Source organism: Electrona antarctica, assembly GCF_951216825.1.
Source record: "Electrona antarctica genome assembly, chromosome: 20".
NCBI lineage: Eukaryota > Metazoa > Chordata > Actinopteri > Myctophiformes > Myctophidae > Electrona > Electrona antarctica.
In genome coordinates, this window is record NC_136801.1 from 28,342,352 (window position 1) to 28,362,414 (window position 20,063).

Consider the following 20,063-nt stretch of genomic DNA (forward strand, 5'->3'; position numbering starts at 1 on the left):
TACAAGCCCACAATGCATCTATTTTCAGCATGCAACGAATTTTAAAATGACGTATAGTGGATCTCTTGTCCACTAGTGCCTTCCTAACATTTTAGTCTAGTTTTTATTTGTTGACGAAATTGTCAGTATATTTAGTCTTTGTTTTAGTCTTCATAGCTTAGTTTTCATTTAGTTTCCATTTAGTTTTCGTCAGTGGACAAATGTAGTCGATGAACATTTTTCATCTTAGTTTTAGTCGACGAAATCAACACTGCTTGGCAAAACTGATTCAGAAAAGTTAAGTCATAAAAATAGTGACAAGTTCTGCTGTACAAGGAAATGGCATTTATTGTCAAATTTTGAACGTCACAGAGAGTGTTCCAGATTGAGGTTGGATTCATAGTGAGCCCAGTGATTCCGACTAGGTGAAAACATAGACATGCATTACTCGCTCACACGCTCACACCCCCATACATACGTTCACAGTCAGATACGTACAAAAATCGAAATAACAAATACAAATACAAATAATACCACAATAAAAACATTTTTTGTTTGTTTTAAGAAAGTCGTATAGCTGTTTTTTTTCCCAGTTCGGTAGAAAGGCAACTAAACCTTAATATGTGAACAACATCCTTTCTTTTTTGTCTTTTGTTAAAATGAGCCATAAGATATAACCATAACGAAATGCTTCTCTCTAGTATAGTTTTTCTTTCTTTTCTTTTATCTATGGTTTCTCGCTCTCAGTGAAACAACAGACACATCTGGCAATAAAGGCGTCAGGAACGACTTCGCAAACAGATATGATAAATACGGCATAGCAGTGGCGGACATTTTGTGATTCCACTGATTGCAAGCCCATTACGTTTTCCCATAGAGATTCCCAAAAATATTGATATCAATTATGTTAAGCCTAGAACCAAGCCATCCAGGCTCCTGGTGAATCATGACCATACAATATTTGATTTTGAGTAGAATAAAATAATATTTTATGCAGGCCAGGAGCCTGCATGGTTGATACAAATATTTTTGGAAATCTTTATGTGAAAAATGAATGGGCGTGCAATCGGTGGAACCAAAAAATGGCCACCACTGCTATGTTTTTGTAGACCTGAAATCTGTGTTGATCTCGAGGTTCAGTGCCGATGCACTATAACACAATAATCTATTACAATTTATTCAGAACACCGCGTCATCTGCATTTGGATCGTATAAACCCACTCAAACTGGCTGACAAACGCTGTTAGATCTATGAACAAGGAAGCAGCCGAAAGAATGTAAATGACCCGTTTCTGTCTCGCAGCCTACTCACTGTCCCACTTTCATTAGCAGCTTCACCTTCTGGTGGAAAAAGAGCGTGTGAAGGGTGGTCATTCTGAAACCATATTTTGATACCTGGAGAGGGTTAGCTAAATGCTTAAATGGATGTGAATGTACGATTCTCCTTGTCTTGATGGATCTTATTGTAACATGTCTCGATGGATCTTATTGTATCGCTCTAGATACATGTCCATACAAAGACAATTCATGGTGGAACTTAAGTCTTGTGTACATTGTACATGTACATAAGAATAAGAATTACTTTTGTTGCAATCTTTTGAATACAATCAAGCCTAAGCCATTAAGCCATTGATTTGGTGATCCAAATCCAAATAGAGATAATTAGTAGCTAGTACTGGTTTCAGAACATATTTCTAGAAAAACATACTAGAACGTTTACATTTGTGATTCCTGCCAAGTAAGGCTAGTTTGTTACAGCTACAAAATACTTTTGGCCTCGCTTCAGAAATCTATCCCTCACTAGAATTCTATCCTTCACCGTCAAAACATCAGTAGTTGCATGGGAAAGTATTGCCTCTAAAAGTCTAAAGCCTAATTTATACTGTGTGAGCTAAGTCATGACTCATGGCCCATAGCCCCAACAGTATCTAATACAGAGCCATGAGCCAGGGCTTGGCTCTCACACACACAGTACAGTATAAATTAGGATTAACAGTTCGTTCGTATCAATAGATGACACACATATGTATCATCGCACAAATGTACAAAAGCACCTCAATAAACAGTGAAAGAACAAACAAAAAGGGCAGAGTTTTGTGTCAGCAGTCACAAGAGTTGTTTCTTATCTCAACTCCTTTCTCAGGTTGTTGGTTTAAGAAATCTCACACCTGTGAGTAAATAATATAAGTCGTCACATTTTACAGAGGTATGACAGAAAGTGACAACCTACAGTTGTTGTTGTTCCTCATTGTTTTATCTCGCTCAGACACAGTCAATTGTGTGTCAGTTAGCAAAGTGTACTGTCCCTATACACAGCAAAGAAATCTCACACCTGCTGTGAGTAAATAATAAGTGGCCACATTTTGCAGAGGTATGACAGAAAGTGACAGCCTACTGTTTGTGTTGCCGTTGTTCCTCATTGTTTTACCTCGCTCAGACACAGTTAACGTGTGTCAGTTTGCAAAGTGGACACATTCCCTACACAGCAAAGTGAGTATTTACAAGAAGTGTAATGCACACATAATGGTTAGAAAATATAAATGTTGAAGAGAACACGGGGAGAAAAGGTGAGACCACCACAAAATTATAAGCTTGTAAAATGCCACAGTCTCCTCATGAGAATAGGTGCAAACGTTAGTTTTTTTCTGTTGCAGCATTGAAGTAATATCTACAACCTTCTTCTTCTATTCCACCAGAAGGAAAATTAAATGGCATTGTAGGGTGGTGAGGAAGCAACGGTGCACATCAACAAGTGTAAAATTATCTTCAAATTAACTGAGATTTGCCTTATAAAACAAACTGCTTATTTATAGTATTTGGGCCCTTCCTTTTCACGTGGAAGAAAAGACATCAGAAGATGCACAATTAAAATCTCACTCTAAAGTCATCCTTTTGACTTGACAGATGTTTGCCCTGTTCTACACAGTGAACTGCTCTCCGTACTGGGGCATCATATGACCTAAAGCTACTCAACACAATATTAGTGTCCTTTTGCCTTACAATAGCATCCCTCAGTGGAACAAAAAGACCAATCTAAACAAAATCAAATGTGTCATCTATCTGTTGACTCGTTATGCAGTCTCTTGTTTTTTTCCAACAGTAACACGGAGCACTTCACTCAGTGGCCGGAGGCCAGCTTTGCAGGCGGAATACTACAACAACAATGACAGCGCTGGTTGTGATTGGTTGGAACCTTTCCTGTGGTCGCATAATTGTTCAATTAGACAGTCTTTTTTTGTATCTGCCTGTGGTTTCATTGGGCCCCCATCCTCTCTTCTGGTTGGTGATGTATGGAACAGAGAAGAGGGCTGTGATGGAGGGGGGTTACCAGTTCATCATTGAGCTTCTGTTGAGGGTCATGAAGAAGACTTGACTGCTGCCTCCGGACCGCACAGAGGCAAAAAACACCTGAAGACAAAAACATTTTGTTGGAGAAAGGAGGCTTGAGTTAGTCACTATGCGTGTAAAGCAAGGAAAGCAAAGGTATTTGTATACCCTGAAGAAGGCAACTTGTTTGTCGAAACATTGGTAGCAATAAAAGTATTTTTGGCGACCTTGTCCTTTCTATTTGAAAGGATATTTGTATAGCACATTTCAATAAGGCAATTCAAAGACAATTGGACAGCATTGGGATATAAACATTATAAAAGTCCATTTGTGAAAATATGAATAATAAAACAGGAAAAAAAATAATAATAATTACAGTAGCACAATAATTAACAGAGTTGAGAGCAGAGTGTTTATTCCAGATACCGTGGTGTGGGTAAAACGGAATGCTGCTTCTTGTGCCCGCACGCGCACGCGCTTGTGTGTATGTGTATTCAATGTCTTTAATGCATTTATTTCATACTAATTATAGGGACAAATTTGAGTCTTGATGGATCTTATTGTATCGCTTTAGATACATACTGGCTCTTACTTGGTGATCTCGGAATATGAGTTTATACGGTGACACTGGATAAAAGCACAATAAAATTTAGTGTGAACGAGAGACAGAGATGTGAGTGTGTGTGTGTGTGTGTGTGTGTGTGTGTGTGTGTGTGCGTGCGCGTGCGTGCGTGCGTGCGTGTGTGCGTGCCCTCTCAAACTCACTTTGTCATTCCTTTCTGACAGGAACTTCAGTCGCTGAGCTCGCTTGTGCATGAAAACTCCGTCGAGGTGTCCCGTCTCCACGGAGCGGATCTCAATGGCCTTCTCTCCCCACCCCATGATCTGGTTGGAGTGGATGTAGGCTACAGGGGGTGGGGGACAGGACACACACACACACATACAACAGATTGGACAGGAGAGAACGAACTCAACACCGGACTCCCAAGCAAGCCAATCACAAGGCTGCGTCTATTAGGCCAAGCCTCTAGGAGGAGATTATTGCAGCAGTTTCTGGGTGAGCGACTACACACACTGGTGTCGAAAGGTAGTGTGTCTAGTCACTAGACACACTATCATTGTGACTATTCTGTTGGCGAAGGGGTCTTTGTAGGATCAATGGCTAAATATGGACAGCGACAAGTACCAAGAGGGTATAGCAAGGAGTGCTAGTGACTGGAAGGTGGCAGCTGATTTGAATTCCTGATGGAAAGTGGAGTGGAGAAAGTGAATAATAACAACAATAAGAATACAAACATTTTCCCTTCGTTTGACAATTGCTACCGTTGACACTTGACAGGGTACCCTTAGTAGTTAGAAGTCCTCCACAGGTTTAATTGGCTGTGTCTGTCCCACAGACAAAATGGCTTTGCACAAGACACTGCTTGTAGATCCAGAGGCAAGCATGTCTGTCTACACCTCTACGCCATGGATGGGTACACCTAAGAATGTGTGTGCCATTAGGGATGGGCATGGTTGTGCGGAATTCTGGTTTGACAAGATGCACACTTCAGTGTGAGAACATCACATACTGCAATGTTCCAATTTGTTCCACACAAAACAGCTAGCACTGCATAATGAAACTTTAAAATGATATTATACTAATGCATGGATATGATGACTCAACATTGTTATGCTTTGTCTCGACTTTCTTATCAGCAATAGAAGTCAGACATTTTAATAACTCGAATAAATACATACCCACCCAGTTTAATAAAGCCCTTTTCGTATGGCCTCAATAAGTCAAATAGAGCACCGAAGTCTGACGTCAACATCGGTAGAGGGCACAAATCCACAGGTTTGTGTACTTTTTATTTGCCTTGTAATCCCCATAGGGGTATTTTAGATCGCCTCATATAAGGACTGTGTTTGAAAAATAAACAAATCATCCAGGCCGCTTCACTCATATGGATATGAAGAATCAACTGACTGCGAGAAAACGCTATTGTTACTGCTACTGAATTTGTTACATTTCTGCTGGAAACAGACTGTATCATATGAGTGACTGACTGTTGCAAACGATACAGAGACACCTCCCTGACAATAACACAGAGACAGCTTGTTTATTTTTGGACCACAACGCTTATATGAAACGATTTTAAGATGAGCCCATGTTATTCTCCATAGAGAAATTACTTCCGTGAACCAGGGGAATCGAGTGACATCAGGACTTCGGCGCTCTATAGAGCTTTAGCATTGTAACACAAATAGCATTGTACTGTATAGTATATTAAGTGACATTTGTGATCTTTCTCACTCCATCCACCATTATTACAGAACATTCAATCAAATAAACACTGCCCCCACCCAACTAATATGTAATTAGTGGTGACACTGGAATGGAGATGGAACAGATAAAAGACAGGAGATTTTGAATATCCTGAATGTCCATCCTTGGTGGTTACATTGGCTAGGTTCTGATGAACTGCCCTGGGACCTGTTGACGTGGGCCAGCGGTTCCCAAAGTGGGGCCCGGGGACCCCCAGGGGTCCTTAATGGAGTTCCAGGGGGTCCCCAGCTAAATGATAGTTTGGAACCAAATGGACCCTTATGGGTCTGTAACTCTGAGTGTACAAATGGAACCAAAATTGGCGGTCCCAGAGATAGAAATGCATGTCCGTAGACTAATGCATGTCAAACTGGGGGTCCTTGAAATGAAACGGGTTGAGAATCTCTGCTAGAGCCGTCAAAAATCTTCACTTATGGGGGTCCCTGGCATATCTTTTCAAATGGGGGTCTGCCGGCTAATTCGTATCAATTTGGGGGTCCTTGACATTAAAACGTTTGGGAACCACTGATGTAGGCTATCACTATGCACTGAATGTAGCAGCAGGTATGCTGCTGTAACAACACGTCTATTGTTCTACTACAGTAGCAACTAGCAGGACACAGGCATACTGAAACCTGCTTGTTATGATTCAGTGCTTTTTATTTTCCAGTATCACTGAAACTTGATGTCAAATGATTTCAGTACTTTATATTAAAATAAACCCAGAATGCCTATTCTGGGGGGTACAACCGCAAAAAAAAACATTTGGCGTAGCTAGAAAAAATAGGTCCAAGTGCAGTTGTATCTCCGTTTTACTAAGACTAGAGGTTAAGTGGTTAAGAAAATAAATGTTTGTCCTATTTAGTTTACTGACCCATAATTAAATAGTCAACAATGACCATTGGTTAGAAAAAAACAATCAAAACACAGGACTCTTCGGCACCAATGATGAAAGAGAGTTTGAATGGGACAAAAGTTGATTGATATTCAATCACAGTTAAAATCGTCGGATAGAACAAAACAAGACCAAAGGACAGCGGCACAGCAGACAGACAACACCGCCCAGAGACAAGCATGCCTCCCTATACTTAGGTGTGTGTGTGTGTGTGTGTGTGTGTGTGTGTGTGCGCGTGCGTGCGTGCGTGCGTGCGTGCGTGCGTGCGTGCGTGCGTGCGTGCGTGCGTGCGTGCGTGCGTGCGTGCGTGTGTAGTGGTCCTAGGCACCCAGAGTGCTACTTATCATCTGATCTAGGACTCATGTTTGTAGACCAACCCATGCAGGGCGCCAGGTCTAACACAGTTGACATCCTGAGACTGAATACAACCCTAACAGTTGTTTTAGTCCCCACAACTACAGATAAGAAGCACTGCTCTAAAGTAGGCGGGAGTGGAAGCCATGGATAACAAGGCAGACATGTTTGTTTGCGTGCGTGCACGTGTGTGTGCACACATGCGTGCGTGTGTGCCTGTGGGGGTTTCATCTCATAAGCATAAATCTGAAGCATGCATGCAGCAGTAGTTGGTGATGAGCTTTCTGCTAAGCCTCTGTCAGCATTGATCATGACAACCCAGTGCTAATTCACTCCCGGGAGTGTGACACCCAGCGACAGGCAATAAGCAACGCACAAACGGAGAGGTATGTGTGGTTCTCAGCCTCAGGAGAATGCGTGTTGTTTGTGTGGGTGTTTACGGTTGTTGGGTTTTTTTTCCCCGGGTCGGAGGATTGGGGGGGGGGGGGGGCTGGGGGCGTTATAAAGGGAAATAAGCAATAAGGATACAGTGTTAGGGAAGTGTGTGTGTGTGTGTGTGTGTGTGTGTGTGTGTGTGTGTGTGTGTGTGTGTGTGCGCATGTGTGTGTGCGTGTGCATGTGTGTGAGCACGCGTGCTTTTGGGGACAGTACAGGAGAGAAAGCAAGACGAGTGTGGCGTTAGGTGAACAGACAGGAGATATGTGGAGTGTGTGTGTGTGTGTGCGGGTGTGTGTGTGTGCTTGTGGTGGTTGTTTGTCTGGGACACGTACCGACGGAGGTGGGCATCTCGCCCCACTGCAGCACCACGTCTTTGGTGATGCGTCCGTAGGTGTTGACGTAGACGCCCTCGTCCTCGTAGCAAAGCAGCATCTCCATGCCGTCCGTCTTGGGCAACACCACGATGGCATGGGGGGTCACCTGACTCTGAATCTGCCGGGGGCGACACACGGGAGGAGGTAGGCCATGGGTCGGGGGGGTTTGGGGGGGGGGGGGGGTTGTCAGTGTGAGTCTGTATTTGGGGGGAGGGGCATTCGGTATACTCTCTCTTTCTCTTCCTCTTTCTCTCTTCCGCTTTCCTTTGCGATGCTCCAGTCCTTCCAACCTTCCTTCCTTTCTTCCTACCTCCCTTACTTCCTTCCTTCCTTCTCTCCTTCCCTCCCTCCCATGTTCTCCCGCTTCTCTTCCCTACGTCCTCGAAGAGAAACTGCTGCAACAACGGAGTCCCCCCGCTCCATAAAAACACAAACAAACAAACATGCAATTGTCATGGAAACAAGGTGATGGAGTACGGCATGGTTACACTGTTGCCAAGAGCAACGCGAGGCGGTTGCTTTGGTAACGGCCCCTTTTGTCTCTTACTGTGTCCAGAGGGATGGTTGCAGTTGTCGAGGTGTTGATTCGGTAGGCCTCGGACCAGACCAGCAGAGTCGCCAAGCGTGTCTCAAATACACCTGACACCCATTCATTCATTCACACTCACCCTGTCATCCATTCACCACCTCACCCTGTCAATCATCATCATCCCACGGTTTCATTCACAGCCTCACCCTGTCGATCGTGATCTCACCCTTTCATTCACAACCTCACCCTGTCATCCATTCACAACCTCACCCTGTCATCCATTCACAACCTCACCCTGTCATCCATTCACAACCTCACCCTGTCATCCATTCACAACCTCACCCTGTCATCCATTCACAACCCCACCCTGTCATCCATTCACAACCTCACCCTGTCATCCATTCACAACCTCACCCTGTCATCCATTCACAACCCCACCCTGTCATCCATTCACAACCTCACCCTGTCATCCATTCACAACCTCACCCTGTCGTCCATTCACAACCTCACCTTGTCATTTATAAATTCTTACTCACTCACATATTCAGTTACTGTCACTCACGCAGTTAATCACAAACTATCCATCCATCCATCCATCCATCCATCCATCCATCCATCCATCCATCCATCCATCCATCCATCCATCCATCCATCCATCCATCCATCCATCCATCCACCCACCCACTCACCCACTCACCCACTCACTCACTCACTCACTCACTCACTCACTCACTCACTCACATATCTACCCATCAACACCTTGAGCATTCGACCCAGCCAGCTCATCAGTGTGTGAGTGTCTTACATTCGACCCAGCCAGCTCATCAATCAGTGTGAGTGAGTGAGTGTGTGAGTGTCTTACATGGGAGGGGATGTAGATGTCGTAGGGGTTTCCAGAGTCCACATCGATGACATGGAAGCCCACACTGGAGCCGTAGATGACCTTTAACCTCTGGCCCTCCTCCACTGTCAAGTCAACCAGCTGGGGTCGATGCTGGAGGTCAGTGAACGACTGATGGAGAGAGAGAGAGACAGAGAGACAGAGAGAGAGAGAGAGAGAGAGAGAGAGGAGCACTTCAGTGTGTTTGTTGAATGTTTAGCATATTAGCTTGTGGTGTGTGTGTGTGTGTGTGTGTGTGTGTGTGTGTGTGTGTGTGTGTGTGTGTGTGCGCGCGTGCGTGCGTGCGTGCGTGCGTGCGTGCGTGCGTGCGTGCGTGCGTGCGTGCGTGCGTGCGTGCGTGCGTGCGTGCGTGCGTGCGTGCGTGCGTGTCACCTTGAAGGCCATAAACTTGTGGTAGGGTTTAGGGGCCCAGGCGTAGATCTCCACAGCGTTCTTCAGAGCGATCACCAAGAACTTGATCCTCTCGTACTTCACTGCAGGACCAGAGTATATAGGAACAAGTACATTATACTATACTACACGCATCGTACACACACACACATACTACACGCTATACTTGTGTAGTTTTTCTGTACAGTACACATTCACACACACAGTATGTACACTTTAAGACGTACCGACTTTGTAGTGCACGCAGCCCTCCAGTTCTCCTACGGTGATCCAGCCCTGTTTCTTCTCCACCTCGGGGTCGTTGTGCAGGATGCGGTTCCTGAGCCAGGACAGGTAGTACACACGCAGCTTGTTCTTCTTCCCTGAGGACGAGGAGAAGGAAGGAACCATTCTGGATGAGCACTTCATCACAGAGACAGTGATATATATACTGTAGATCAAGGTTATAGTCTAGAGCAGTGGTTTTCAACCCTTTTCAGATCAAGGCCCATTATTTATTCAGCATTTGAGCCACGGACCACCGTTTGATGACATTTAGCCTCTCAGACCCAAAACTAAAGAATAGTAACACACAAATGTAACACCCGCAATCTTTTTGTCACTACATTTTATCTAACCTCATATCATCTTATCTAAGATCATTTAATCTACTCTCTTATGTACTACTTTAACCTCTTCTCTTCTCCTCTCTTCTAATCTAACCTTTTATGTACTCTAATCTAATCTAATCGATTCGATTCGATTCAACTCGATTCTCAATCCAAAAAACGAATTTTCAATTCAATAGCATTTTCTTTCCAGAATTCAAAACTATTTTCTATTCAAAATGATTCTCGATTCAATACATAGGATTTCATCACAATCTACTCCAGTCTTGAACTGAAGTGACTAAAGTAACATGATGTTTACTGTGATTAGGGTAAGCTTACATTTCATATCACAGACACCATGTAGTGAAAACTCCTGTAACTGTAACCAGAAAAAAAAAAGAAGAAAAAAAAAGAAAGAAAAGAAAATCGATTTTTGGAAATTATGAATCGATTTTGAATCGTTCATAACGGAATCGCGATTCTAATCGAATCGATTTTTTTTGACACCCCTACCAGCCAGCATGCTTTCAGATCTAGAGGGGCGGGCACGCTTGGAGAATATTGGGTCACCGATCACAGTACCCTACCCTGCCCCCCCAGCCCCCCCCAGTTCCGCCCCTCCCCTCCCTGGTAGAAGACAGCGGAGAAAACTGACGTCACTAAATTGAGAGTGACGCCCCTCTGCACTGTAGTTCGCCCCCACTCCTAGACCAAGAAATGTCACACGTTGTCCCAGGCGTTCGCTTTTTGAGCCATAGCGAACGGAAAAAAAAGCCTGGGTACCGAGGCTGACTCAGTACTCATGAAGGGTGCTTAACCTGAGATGGTGACCAGAACGTTGAGTCCCTCCAGTACGTCCATCTGCTGGAAGCGCCGTCGGTTGATCAGGTTGTAGACTTTCCCCTGACCACTCCGGTCCAACAGCATCAAGCCGTTCTCTGTTCCTACCAAAAGGTTCACACCTACACACACGCACGCAGGCACGCAGGCACGCAGGCGCGCACGCACGCAGGCACGCAGGCACGCAGGCACGCAGGCACACACGCAGGCACACACGCAGGCACGCAGGCACGCACGCACGCACACACGCAGGCACGCAGGCACACACGCAGGCACGCACGCAGGCACGCACGCACGCACGCACGCACGCACGCACGCACGCACGCACGCACACACACACACACACACACACACACACACACACACACACACACACACACACACACACACACACACACACACACACACACACACACACACACACAGTATACAATGACGTATGTATAATGTATTTGTAGGCAGTAGTAACTAGTAGGTACAGTAGATTCCGTCTCTGTCGTGTGGAAACCTTGTTCAAAACCGTTACTTTTCAGGAAGGTTTAAAAATAACCTTTCAATGGAGCCAATGTAGTTATGTCACAACTCACAAGCTCTTGTTAAAGGACCATTTCACCCATTTTCAACCGATGGTCATATAATTGGCCCTCACTAATGCTCATTATAAGATCGCACCATTTCTGTGTCTCAGAGGAGGGCCGTGGACAGTTCTTCAGAATCCTGCCTATCAGTGACATCTTTCAAATTTTTATCAGGAATTTACGAACAAAACATAAAAAGTTGAAATGTGGATATACAAGGTTTCTGCCCGACAGCAACGATATGCGAGTGCTTCTCTGTGCATTTCGTCCTCACCCCAGAGTGCAGCGCAGAGGATCTCGGAGTTGAAGCGTTTCTTGTACTTGCGGATCTCGGGCGTGTCGCTGTGTGGTCTGATGTTGGTGGGGTTCACATTGACCACGGAGATCTTCCTGGCCTCGTTCAGTCGGGCCTGCTCCTGTTCCTGCCTCACCAGCTCGTCCGCGAACAGCGCTGGGTGGCAAACACACACCGAGAAGATTTTATTCTTAAATGTGTCAAACCCTTTCAATAGCAGATCTACAAGCTCAGACAACGCATTGTGAGCTTGTAGATCAACTATTGTTGAATAGGTAAAGTATAAATAGAGCACCACAGTCTAGCGTCAATATCGGTAGAGGGCGCAAATCCACAGGTCTGTGTACTTTTTATTTGCATTATAATCCCCATAGGGGGATTTTAGATCGCCTCATATAAGAACTGTGTTTGAAAAATAAACATGTCACCCTGGCCGCTTCACTCATATGGATATTAAGAATCAACTGACTGAGAGAAAACGCTAATCTTACTGCTACTGAATTAGTTACATTTTCGCTAGAAGCAGACTGTATCATGAGCCCATGTTATTCTCCATAGAGAAATTACTTCCGCGAACCAGGGGAATCGAAGGGATGAGCGAGTCACGTCAGGACTTCGGTGCTCTATGGTAATTATGTTTTGTAATGTAATAATAATGTAAAGTAACTTGTAACTAATGTTTATCAATAATGTAGTGAAGTACAAGTAAAAAGTATTGAAAAAGGAAAACTGGAGCCAGAAGTTTGATGGAATGCATTGAAGTCAATGTCCGACCGGACAAAGCTTATGAATAAACATTCTCTCTTAATGATTGTGACCTTTGTCAGATAATTGGTTCAGGAAAATAAAAGAAGACATATCACACACATTGTTTTCAGATCATATCTTTTGATGTAATATAACCATATAATTATATTGAGGTATCTAAAGAGCAGTCTCACCGTGACAGCCCATACTTTGTTTTGTACAGTCAGAAACTTTCCTTCTTTACATAGGCATGTGTAAAACCAAGTGCCAACACGTATAAGTTGTATTAAACTAGTTGATATACTATGCATGTAAAAGCACATTTGTTCGTAGAGGGAAAAACACCTTAAATAAATATTTAGCCAAAGGGGACAACAGCCCCAGACTGTCACTACTCACTAGCATATCATTTCAGTCGTATTTCATCAGTCACACTGCACCGCTAGTACTAAAACAGAATCCGAGATGAGATGATCTCGTCATGTGTTCAGTAAATGCTGTGGAAAACTGAAAGGACACCAACCGGAGGCAGAGTTTTCATCATCATCGTCAGTAGGGGAGGTCCCATACACCCTCGGATCGACGAATGGCGTGAAGGAAGACTTGGAACCACTCCCACTACCTCCGTACTGCCAATTGAAGGGAGAGTGAGAGGACAAACAAACTAACTAACCACTTAAAGACTTCGAAATTGAATTGACTTTTTTCAGTCTACACCAAATCTCTTTCCCAAAATAGCTGATCTAGAAGCTCACAGGTGACGCGTTGTGAGCTTGTAGATAGGACATTTTTGGCTAGTTTCCCACCCAGAATATGGACGCTGGGGTTAAGTGGTTAATTCCAGTCTTATTAGCTAGTAGCTACCGTAACAATATAATGCATGCACATATATCATATCACCTAAATACTGCAAATGTTTATCTAAATGTCCCATTTGTGGAAGAAACGAATGAGTCAAAGAAATAAAGGTGCACACAAGAGGGGAGAGGGAAACAAAAACATATACAAGCGCAGTGTGATCAGGTATAAAGGAGCTTCACTGAAGAAAACCCTCTGACAGATTTTAATCAAGTAAAAACTCCCAAATAGATTCGTCGCTTCTCAGCTCACTTCTTTCCAAAGTTCACAAGAATTCACCCTAAGGAGAGAAAGGTCGAGACACGCTATTGTGAGTCAGAACACATTTCCAATTTACACTTTAATGTTGTGAATGTCATCGATATGCTGATTTTCAGTCTAAGCTGTGGGGTTGGTTGGAGGGCTGTTAGGGGGGGGGGGGGGGGGGGGGGGGAGTCACACACAACGTGAAGGAGTTTGGCAGGGGTACAGGAAGCCAGAGGGAGGTACAGTATACAGTATACGTAGACACGGACAGGAATAGATCAAGGGGTTCCCAACCTTCTTCAGCTCGAGGCCCAAAAGAGAAATTTGGTGTCTCCTCCCAAACGTACAAAAATATATGATCAATTAAGCAATCAAGACCTATTTAATAAGCCCTACTTAAATGAAAATAGCCGATCTGCAAGCTGACGTTACTATTGTCACAATTTCATAAGCGTATTTTAAATGAATAATTTTTTACATTTGCATATGAAATTATTTTGTAAAATGCGTTTGCAATTTTAATTTTGGTTTAGATTTATTTTTAAATAATAATACTAAAAAACGTAGAAGAAGGGATATTTACTCGCGACCCATAAAAATGAGTGACCAACCCATTGTAACACTGGTACAGTAAATGAGATGAATATAGGGGGCTTGTGAACCTCGGTGTCAGAGAGGAAAGGAGGGGTACTGGGGCAGTGTTGTTTTTGGCGGCACATTTTGATTTTAGTTTCAGTCATAGTCTCTTGAATAGCTTTCATTTAGTTTTAGTCACATTTTAGTCACCTGAAATGTTTTAGTGTTTAGTCTAGTTTTAGTCGACTAAATATCATACGATTTTAGTCGACTAAATCTACAGTTCCTTTAGTCGACTGAAATGTATTTTGGTGGGCCTTGATGCAGCTCTACGAGCTTGTAGATCGGCTATTTTCAGCATGCAACCAAGTGTAAAATGACTTATACTGTATCTCTTGTCCACTAGTCCCTTCCTAACATTTTAGTCTAGTTTTTATTTGTTGAATCTTAGTTTTAGTCATCGTGGCTTAGTTTTCATTTAGTTCCCATGTAGTTTTCGTCAGTGAAAAAAAATAGTCGGCAAACATTTTTTTGTCATAGTTTTAGTCGACGAAAACAACACTGGTACTGGAGCAGGAGCAGTGGGGACAAAAAGGAGCCACACGGTTCAAGGTGGAGGTACAGGTAGGGGAGGTTCAGATTGACACAGGAGGGGCTGAACAACCGGTTCAAAGTGGAGGTAGGGGAGGTTCAGATTGACACAGGAGGGGCTGGACAACCGGTTCAAAGTGGAGGTAGGGGAGGTTCAGATTGACACAGGAGGGGCTGGACAACCGGTTCAAAGTGGAGGTAGGGGAGGTTCAGATTGACACAGGAGGGGCTGGACAACCGGTTCAAAGTGGTGGTAGGGGAGGTTCAGATTGACACAGGAGGGGCTGGACAACCGGTTCAAAGTGGTGGTAGGGGAGGTTCAGATTGACACAGGAGGGGCTGGACAACCGGATGCAGGAAGAGAGGGCACCTAAACATTTGTGGTCACCTCAATGTTGAATTAGCTATTTTTCCCCAAAATATGGAAAATGGTCTTAATGTATGTATACATGATTTGAACATGCACAGGAGATTATTATCAGACCAATGTAAATGTAGGCTACTCTTCAACGTCTGATGCCCTTATGCCCTTAATGACTGGCCAGCTAAAGGTTTTGTAGCATTATATTTATAGCAATTGTAGAAATATTAGACCTTAAATGTCAAATGTTCAAGAATGTTGAAATCGCACATTACTTCTGACCATTTTCGAAATTCATAATTTCTTTTACATTTGGTAATAAATTGCCAATTTAACATTGATGTGCCCACAATGTTGAGGTGCCCACTCTTCCGGTTACCAGACAACCTACTTGCGCCCCAGAGCCGTCATCGCTAGGGGAGACCAGAGGGGATGTGCTTTGCTGCACCAAATCAGGCAGATTGGCGTTGCCAGGGAACAGATTAGCGTTGCCGGGGAAACCGTTGCTGGCGGCAGAGCTCCGCCTCCTTTCCCCATGTTTCTGAAAAAAGAGGCGGGGTGGAGGCACTCAAAAAGGTGCAAGCATAGGTAGTGATTGGCTGAGCGGTTCAGTGATGTTGTGTGCCCAAAAATATCTTTCATGGGGTGTACAAAATGTTCTTGTTGACGGGACAGTATACGGGACCATATGACCATATGAAAAGATTTTGTGCCAGGGACCCCCACAAGAGGAGATTTGTCAACATTTTTCGAAAATAGCAGATCTGGAAGCTCACAACGGAGTCCCCGGAGTCTCCCTGGGAGTCCCCGGACCCCACATTGAGAACCATTGCTCTAAGAAATGAGGTAGGGTAGGAGTGGGCCATTTATAATCCACCAGACAAACGTTAGAGTTATCACGACTAGGTTATACTGCAGACAAGCTGTTAATACATCCGGCATGGTGGAAATTAAACATTTATGAGGTGGGTGGACTATTGTCTGAAGGGGTAAAGCTGCACTCACACCAAAAGTGATTTTGTTGCTGTATGTTGCCAAATCGAAGCCGCAAAAACCTACAAAAATCAGACCTTGTCTGAAGTGAGTGGTGCAACAGCGCCCCTTGTTGGTACCCTAAACATACATAGGGACAGACGGACGGACGGGCGGACGGACTGACATCGCTGGTTCTAGGAGTGGTTGCACCACTCAAAAATATTCACACCAAAAGCGACGACAGGGGCATGGATTTGGACTGGGCAATAGACATTTAGAGACTCTAACCGAATTAATCTAACAGGTTGGCTACACAGAGCGAGTAGTACTAGTACCCATTGGAAATGAATGGCTGCCCATATCTTTGTTGTTTTTAGTGTGTGTCCCTATTGAGCTAGCTTGGTGCTGAGCTGATTGTGGCTGTGTTGGGGACAGTGAACTCAGAGTGTGGAGCCAGTCGCTTCAAAGCCACCATAACATACCGTACCACAGGCACACACGCACGCACGCACGTACGCAGGCACGCAGGCACGCACGAACACACGCACACACGCACACGCACACACGCACACGCACACACACTCACACACACACACTCACACACTCACACACACACAGAGAGAGAGAGAGAGAGAGAGAGAGAGAACAAAGCGAGGGAACTAAATAGAAAGTTGCCATGCATGCAGAGCTGATGAATGTGTGAGGTATCACGTTGTGTGCAGTCAGCAGTGCGGATGCCTTGCAGGTTCAAAGGTGAGAGTTGAGGGGTCACTCACCTCACGGATCACCATTGTACCGTCCTGGGAGGTGTGAGCGTAGGAACCGCCGTGAGAATCATTAGGACTTCCCATCCTTCCAAAGGCCTCGTTGGCACCCTGTCCCGCAGACGGCCTGCCAGACACATCAAGTATTAACTACTGTAGGAGTAAGTATGAATCAGTCTATCACTCTAACACAGTGGTGTTCAACCAGTGGTCCGGGGACCACCAGTGGTCCTTGAGGGGGTTCCAGGTGGTCTCCAGCTAAATGACGTAACCAAACGAACCCTTTATTAGATCTTTAACTCTTGAGAGCGCAAAATGGACCTGGTTTCATTTTCGATGTTGGGCATGAGAGGCTGAATGTCATCAAATGGTGGTCTGTGGCTGAAATTCTGAATAAATACCTAATCCTAAACTCAACCTGAAAAGCTTTCTAATTATATGCCTAACTCCCCAAGTAAATTTTACCATAAAACACATTTTTTCTTGTGAGGATCAGGAAGAGGGGCCCACAGAATAGTAAACATACTAGAGAAACTATACTTCATCGACCAAAAAAACAGTCCGCAGTTGTTGTAGTCGAGAGGCACTTCCACTTCCACAGAAGCGGGGCGTGGTTATAAGCAGAAGCTGTATAGTATTTAGTATGACACACAGCAAAGGTCGTCAGGATCGGGACTCAAACCCACAACATGCTGTCAGTCTGCATCGGAGCCTAGTTGCCTGGAGCGCTTGGCCACCAGTCTGGCATTCAAGTCCACACACACACACACACACACACACACACACACACACACACACACACAGACACACAGACACACAGACACACACTCACATGATGCGAGGTATGTCGCTGACAGAGACGGTCCCGTCATTGTTCCCACCGTCTCCATCCTCATCCTCGCTGCTGTGGGACTCATCACTGGACGAAGAGTAGTCGGTCACTTTGACCGGCGGACGGCTCGTCTCCTCCCCTTGGCGCAGCTCCCTCAGCTCCTTCGCCAGAGCCGTCAGGTCCTGGAGGTCAAAGAAAAGGGTCAGGAGAGGATGCTGCAATCATTTGTTTACCATTATGCATTTCAGCACTTGAGTACAGTCAATGACAGGTGAGAATTCTCGGCCTGGCTTCAAGCTGGCTTCAAGTTGTGTTGAGTTAATTCTTCCAATTCTTGGAATCCAGCTGCAATAAAAAGCTTTTCATAGTCCTCAGAAGTAGCTAGGGCTTGTATTTAACTTGACCGACAGGTTGCTTACAGCTAATACAAAAAGTATAAAAAAACGACAGGTACGGGTATGCATCCGTCATCCGTCGACGGGTACATTCTTTCAGACTTTAGACTATTAATAGATCAATTGTTGACTGAAAGTTTTAGAAAGAAGAAAGCTTGACTTCAAAGCTACAACCTTCATAGAATAAAGACATGCATCAATCTGTATGAATGACTAATGTGATACATTTGCCAAATGCAATATTTTATTCATCATGACCTTCATATTAGTACAAATGAATACTTTACTTTACTAGTGTTCAATTATATTTTCAAGTAAAATATGTCCTTGCTGTCGAGTTTATAAACATTCACATCTTTATTTTTAACGGCGTAAATAAACCTTCTAGACTGGACCTGAGTTGGCTCTGTACTTGGACTGCCTTCTTCTGCCTACAACAAATCTCTTCGACAAAAATACTACTAAAAGTACTAGCTTGTCGTGAGCTTGTAGATCTGCTATTTTTTGGCTAATGTTCCACATACCACAGTCTAGTCACTGTTACTTGTGGAGGAGATCCAAACAGGAAGAGGAAAAGTCAAGGGCATAAATCCCAGCATGCCTCGGTGGACTGAGGTCAGGGGTCAAGGGTTAAAGGTGAGGTAGATTCCATAGATGAACAGATGCCCTCCTAAGAACGAGGTGCCATTCTCAGCACACCCATGTGACTAGCTCACAACCACACATGTCTGGGATACTTTTCAGCACAGGTCACTGTAGTACAGTACGCTTAACCGCATACTAAATTGAACTACGGTTTCCCACAGAAAATGTACAGATTTACAAGCTCACAATGCACCGTGCGGTAGGACATGTTGTGAGCTTGAAGATCTGCTGTTAAAAAAACAAAGTTAATGTCAACTCAAACGCTTATTTCTTCCAGTCAAGCTGTGTTTTTTTTATTGTAATTACCTGGCTGGGACTTGAACTGATAAACCTTTTGGTCACAAAATCACTTTGCTGCACTAAACCACAACACAAGTGTGCGCGTTCCCAAGCAGAGGTGTTTTACATCAGTGGATCTCAAAGTGGGATCTGGGGACCCCAAGGGGTCCATGAGGGGGTTCCCCAGCTAAATGATTTATAGTTAGAAACCAAATGGACCCATTACTGGTCTGTAACTCTGAGAGTGTACAAATGTAGTTTTATGAGACGCCATGGCCTAATGCCTACCAAACTGGGGGTCATCGAAATTAAAACGTTTGAGAACCACTGCTTTACATCACACACTGTGAAGCTCAGAGGCCACTTGGAGGACCATATTATACTAATTTCTCTCAGGTCAGCTGACCTGGGGCTACTAGCTCTCCCAAGCATTCTAGACATAAATAGTAAATAAATAATAATAAATAGTTGACATCTCATTGAACACTGGACGCACATCAACACCACCCAGGCCCGGCGCCATGGGGGACCCCTTAAACGGACCACCTTGACCCCCTAGCCAAGATTTTCCTATAAACAGCTATAGTGTAGATTGTGTCTTAACATGAACATTAAATGCCATTGACAATGAATGGAGAATTTATGTCATATATGTGTCTGAGCAAATCGGCATATGAATGTCGGGCGGAACCCTTAGCCAATAAGGGACCACCATTCTTGATGATGATGTACGATGATTAGAGCGCCCCTCACTTCACACGGGTGTGATTTTCTTTTCTTCAAAGGGCGCACACTTACAGTAGCACAGAGCGCACCGCAGACAGGCGCCGAGCGCCCATGCAAATGTATGGCTGACCCTTCTACTTACGCAAATGACCCCTACACCGTTGTCTCCTCTCGCCCGGCCTGACACCACCCTCATAATATGCGGGGCAGCTTTCCATAACTCCACTGCAAGAAATTGACTGAGACTAAAAGTTTTTGTCATCATCATTA

At 44.3% G+C, this 20,063-nt stretch overlaps 1 protein-coding gene across 2 annotated transcripts in view; it reads right to left on the reverse strand.

The window, feature by feature from the left end:
* Positions 1–239: 239 nt before the first annotated feature.
* The window catches only part of tnikb (TRAF2 and NCK interacting kinase b), a 75,859-nt gene continuing 56,035 nt past the window's right edge, over positions 240–20,063 (reverse strand). Inside the window, exons 21-32 of one of the 2 annotated variants that reach the window (XM_079490326.1) lie at positions 17,749–17,930; positions 16,929–17,043; positions 15,569–15,718; positions 13,069–13,174; positions 11,778–11,954; positions 10,904–11,047; positions 9,723–9,857; positions 9,478–9,578; positions 9,067–9,216; positions 7,634–7,793; positions 4,072–4,211; positions 240–3,387 (exon numbers count right to left, since the gene is read on the reverse strand). In XM_079490326.1, coding sequence (XP_079346452.1) covers positions 3,304–3,387; positions 4,072–4,211; positions 7,634–7,793; positions 9,067–9,216; positions 9,478–9,578; positions 9,723–9,857; positions 10,904–11,047; positions 11,778–11,954; positions 13,069–13,174; positions 15,569–15,718; positions 16,929–17,043; positions 17,749–17,930 — 1,644 coding nt within the window. In that variant the 3' untranslated portion in view covers positions 240–3,303. The remainder of the gene's footprint in view (positions 3,388–4,071; positions 4,212–7,633; positions 7,794–9,066; positions 9,217–9,477; positions 9,579–9,722; positions 9,858–10,903; positions 11,048–11,777; positions 11,955–13,068; positions 13,175–15,568; positions 15,719–16,928; positions 17,044–17,748; positions 17,931–20,063) is intronic. The other variant, XM_079490325.1, reaches the window with a different exon arrangement.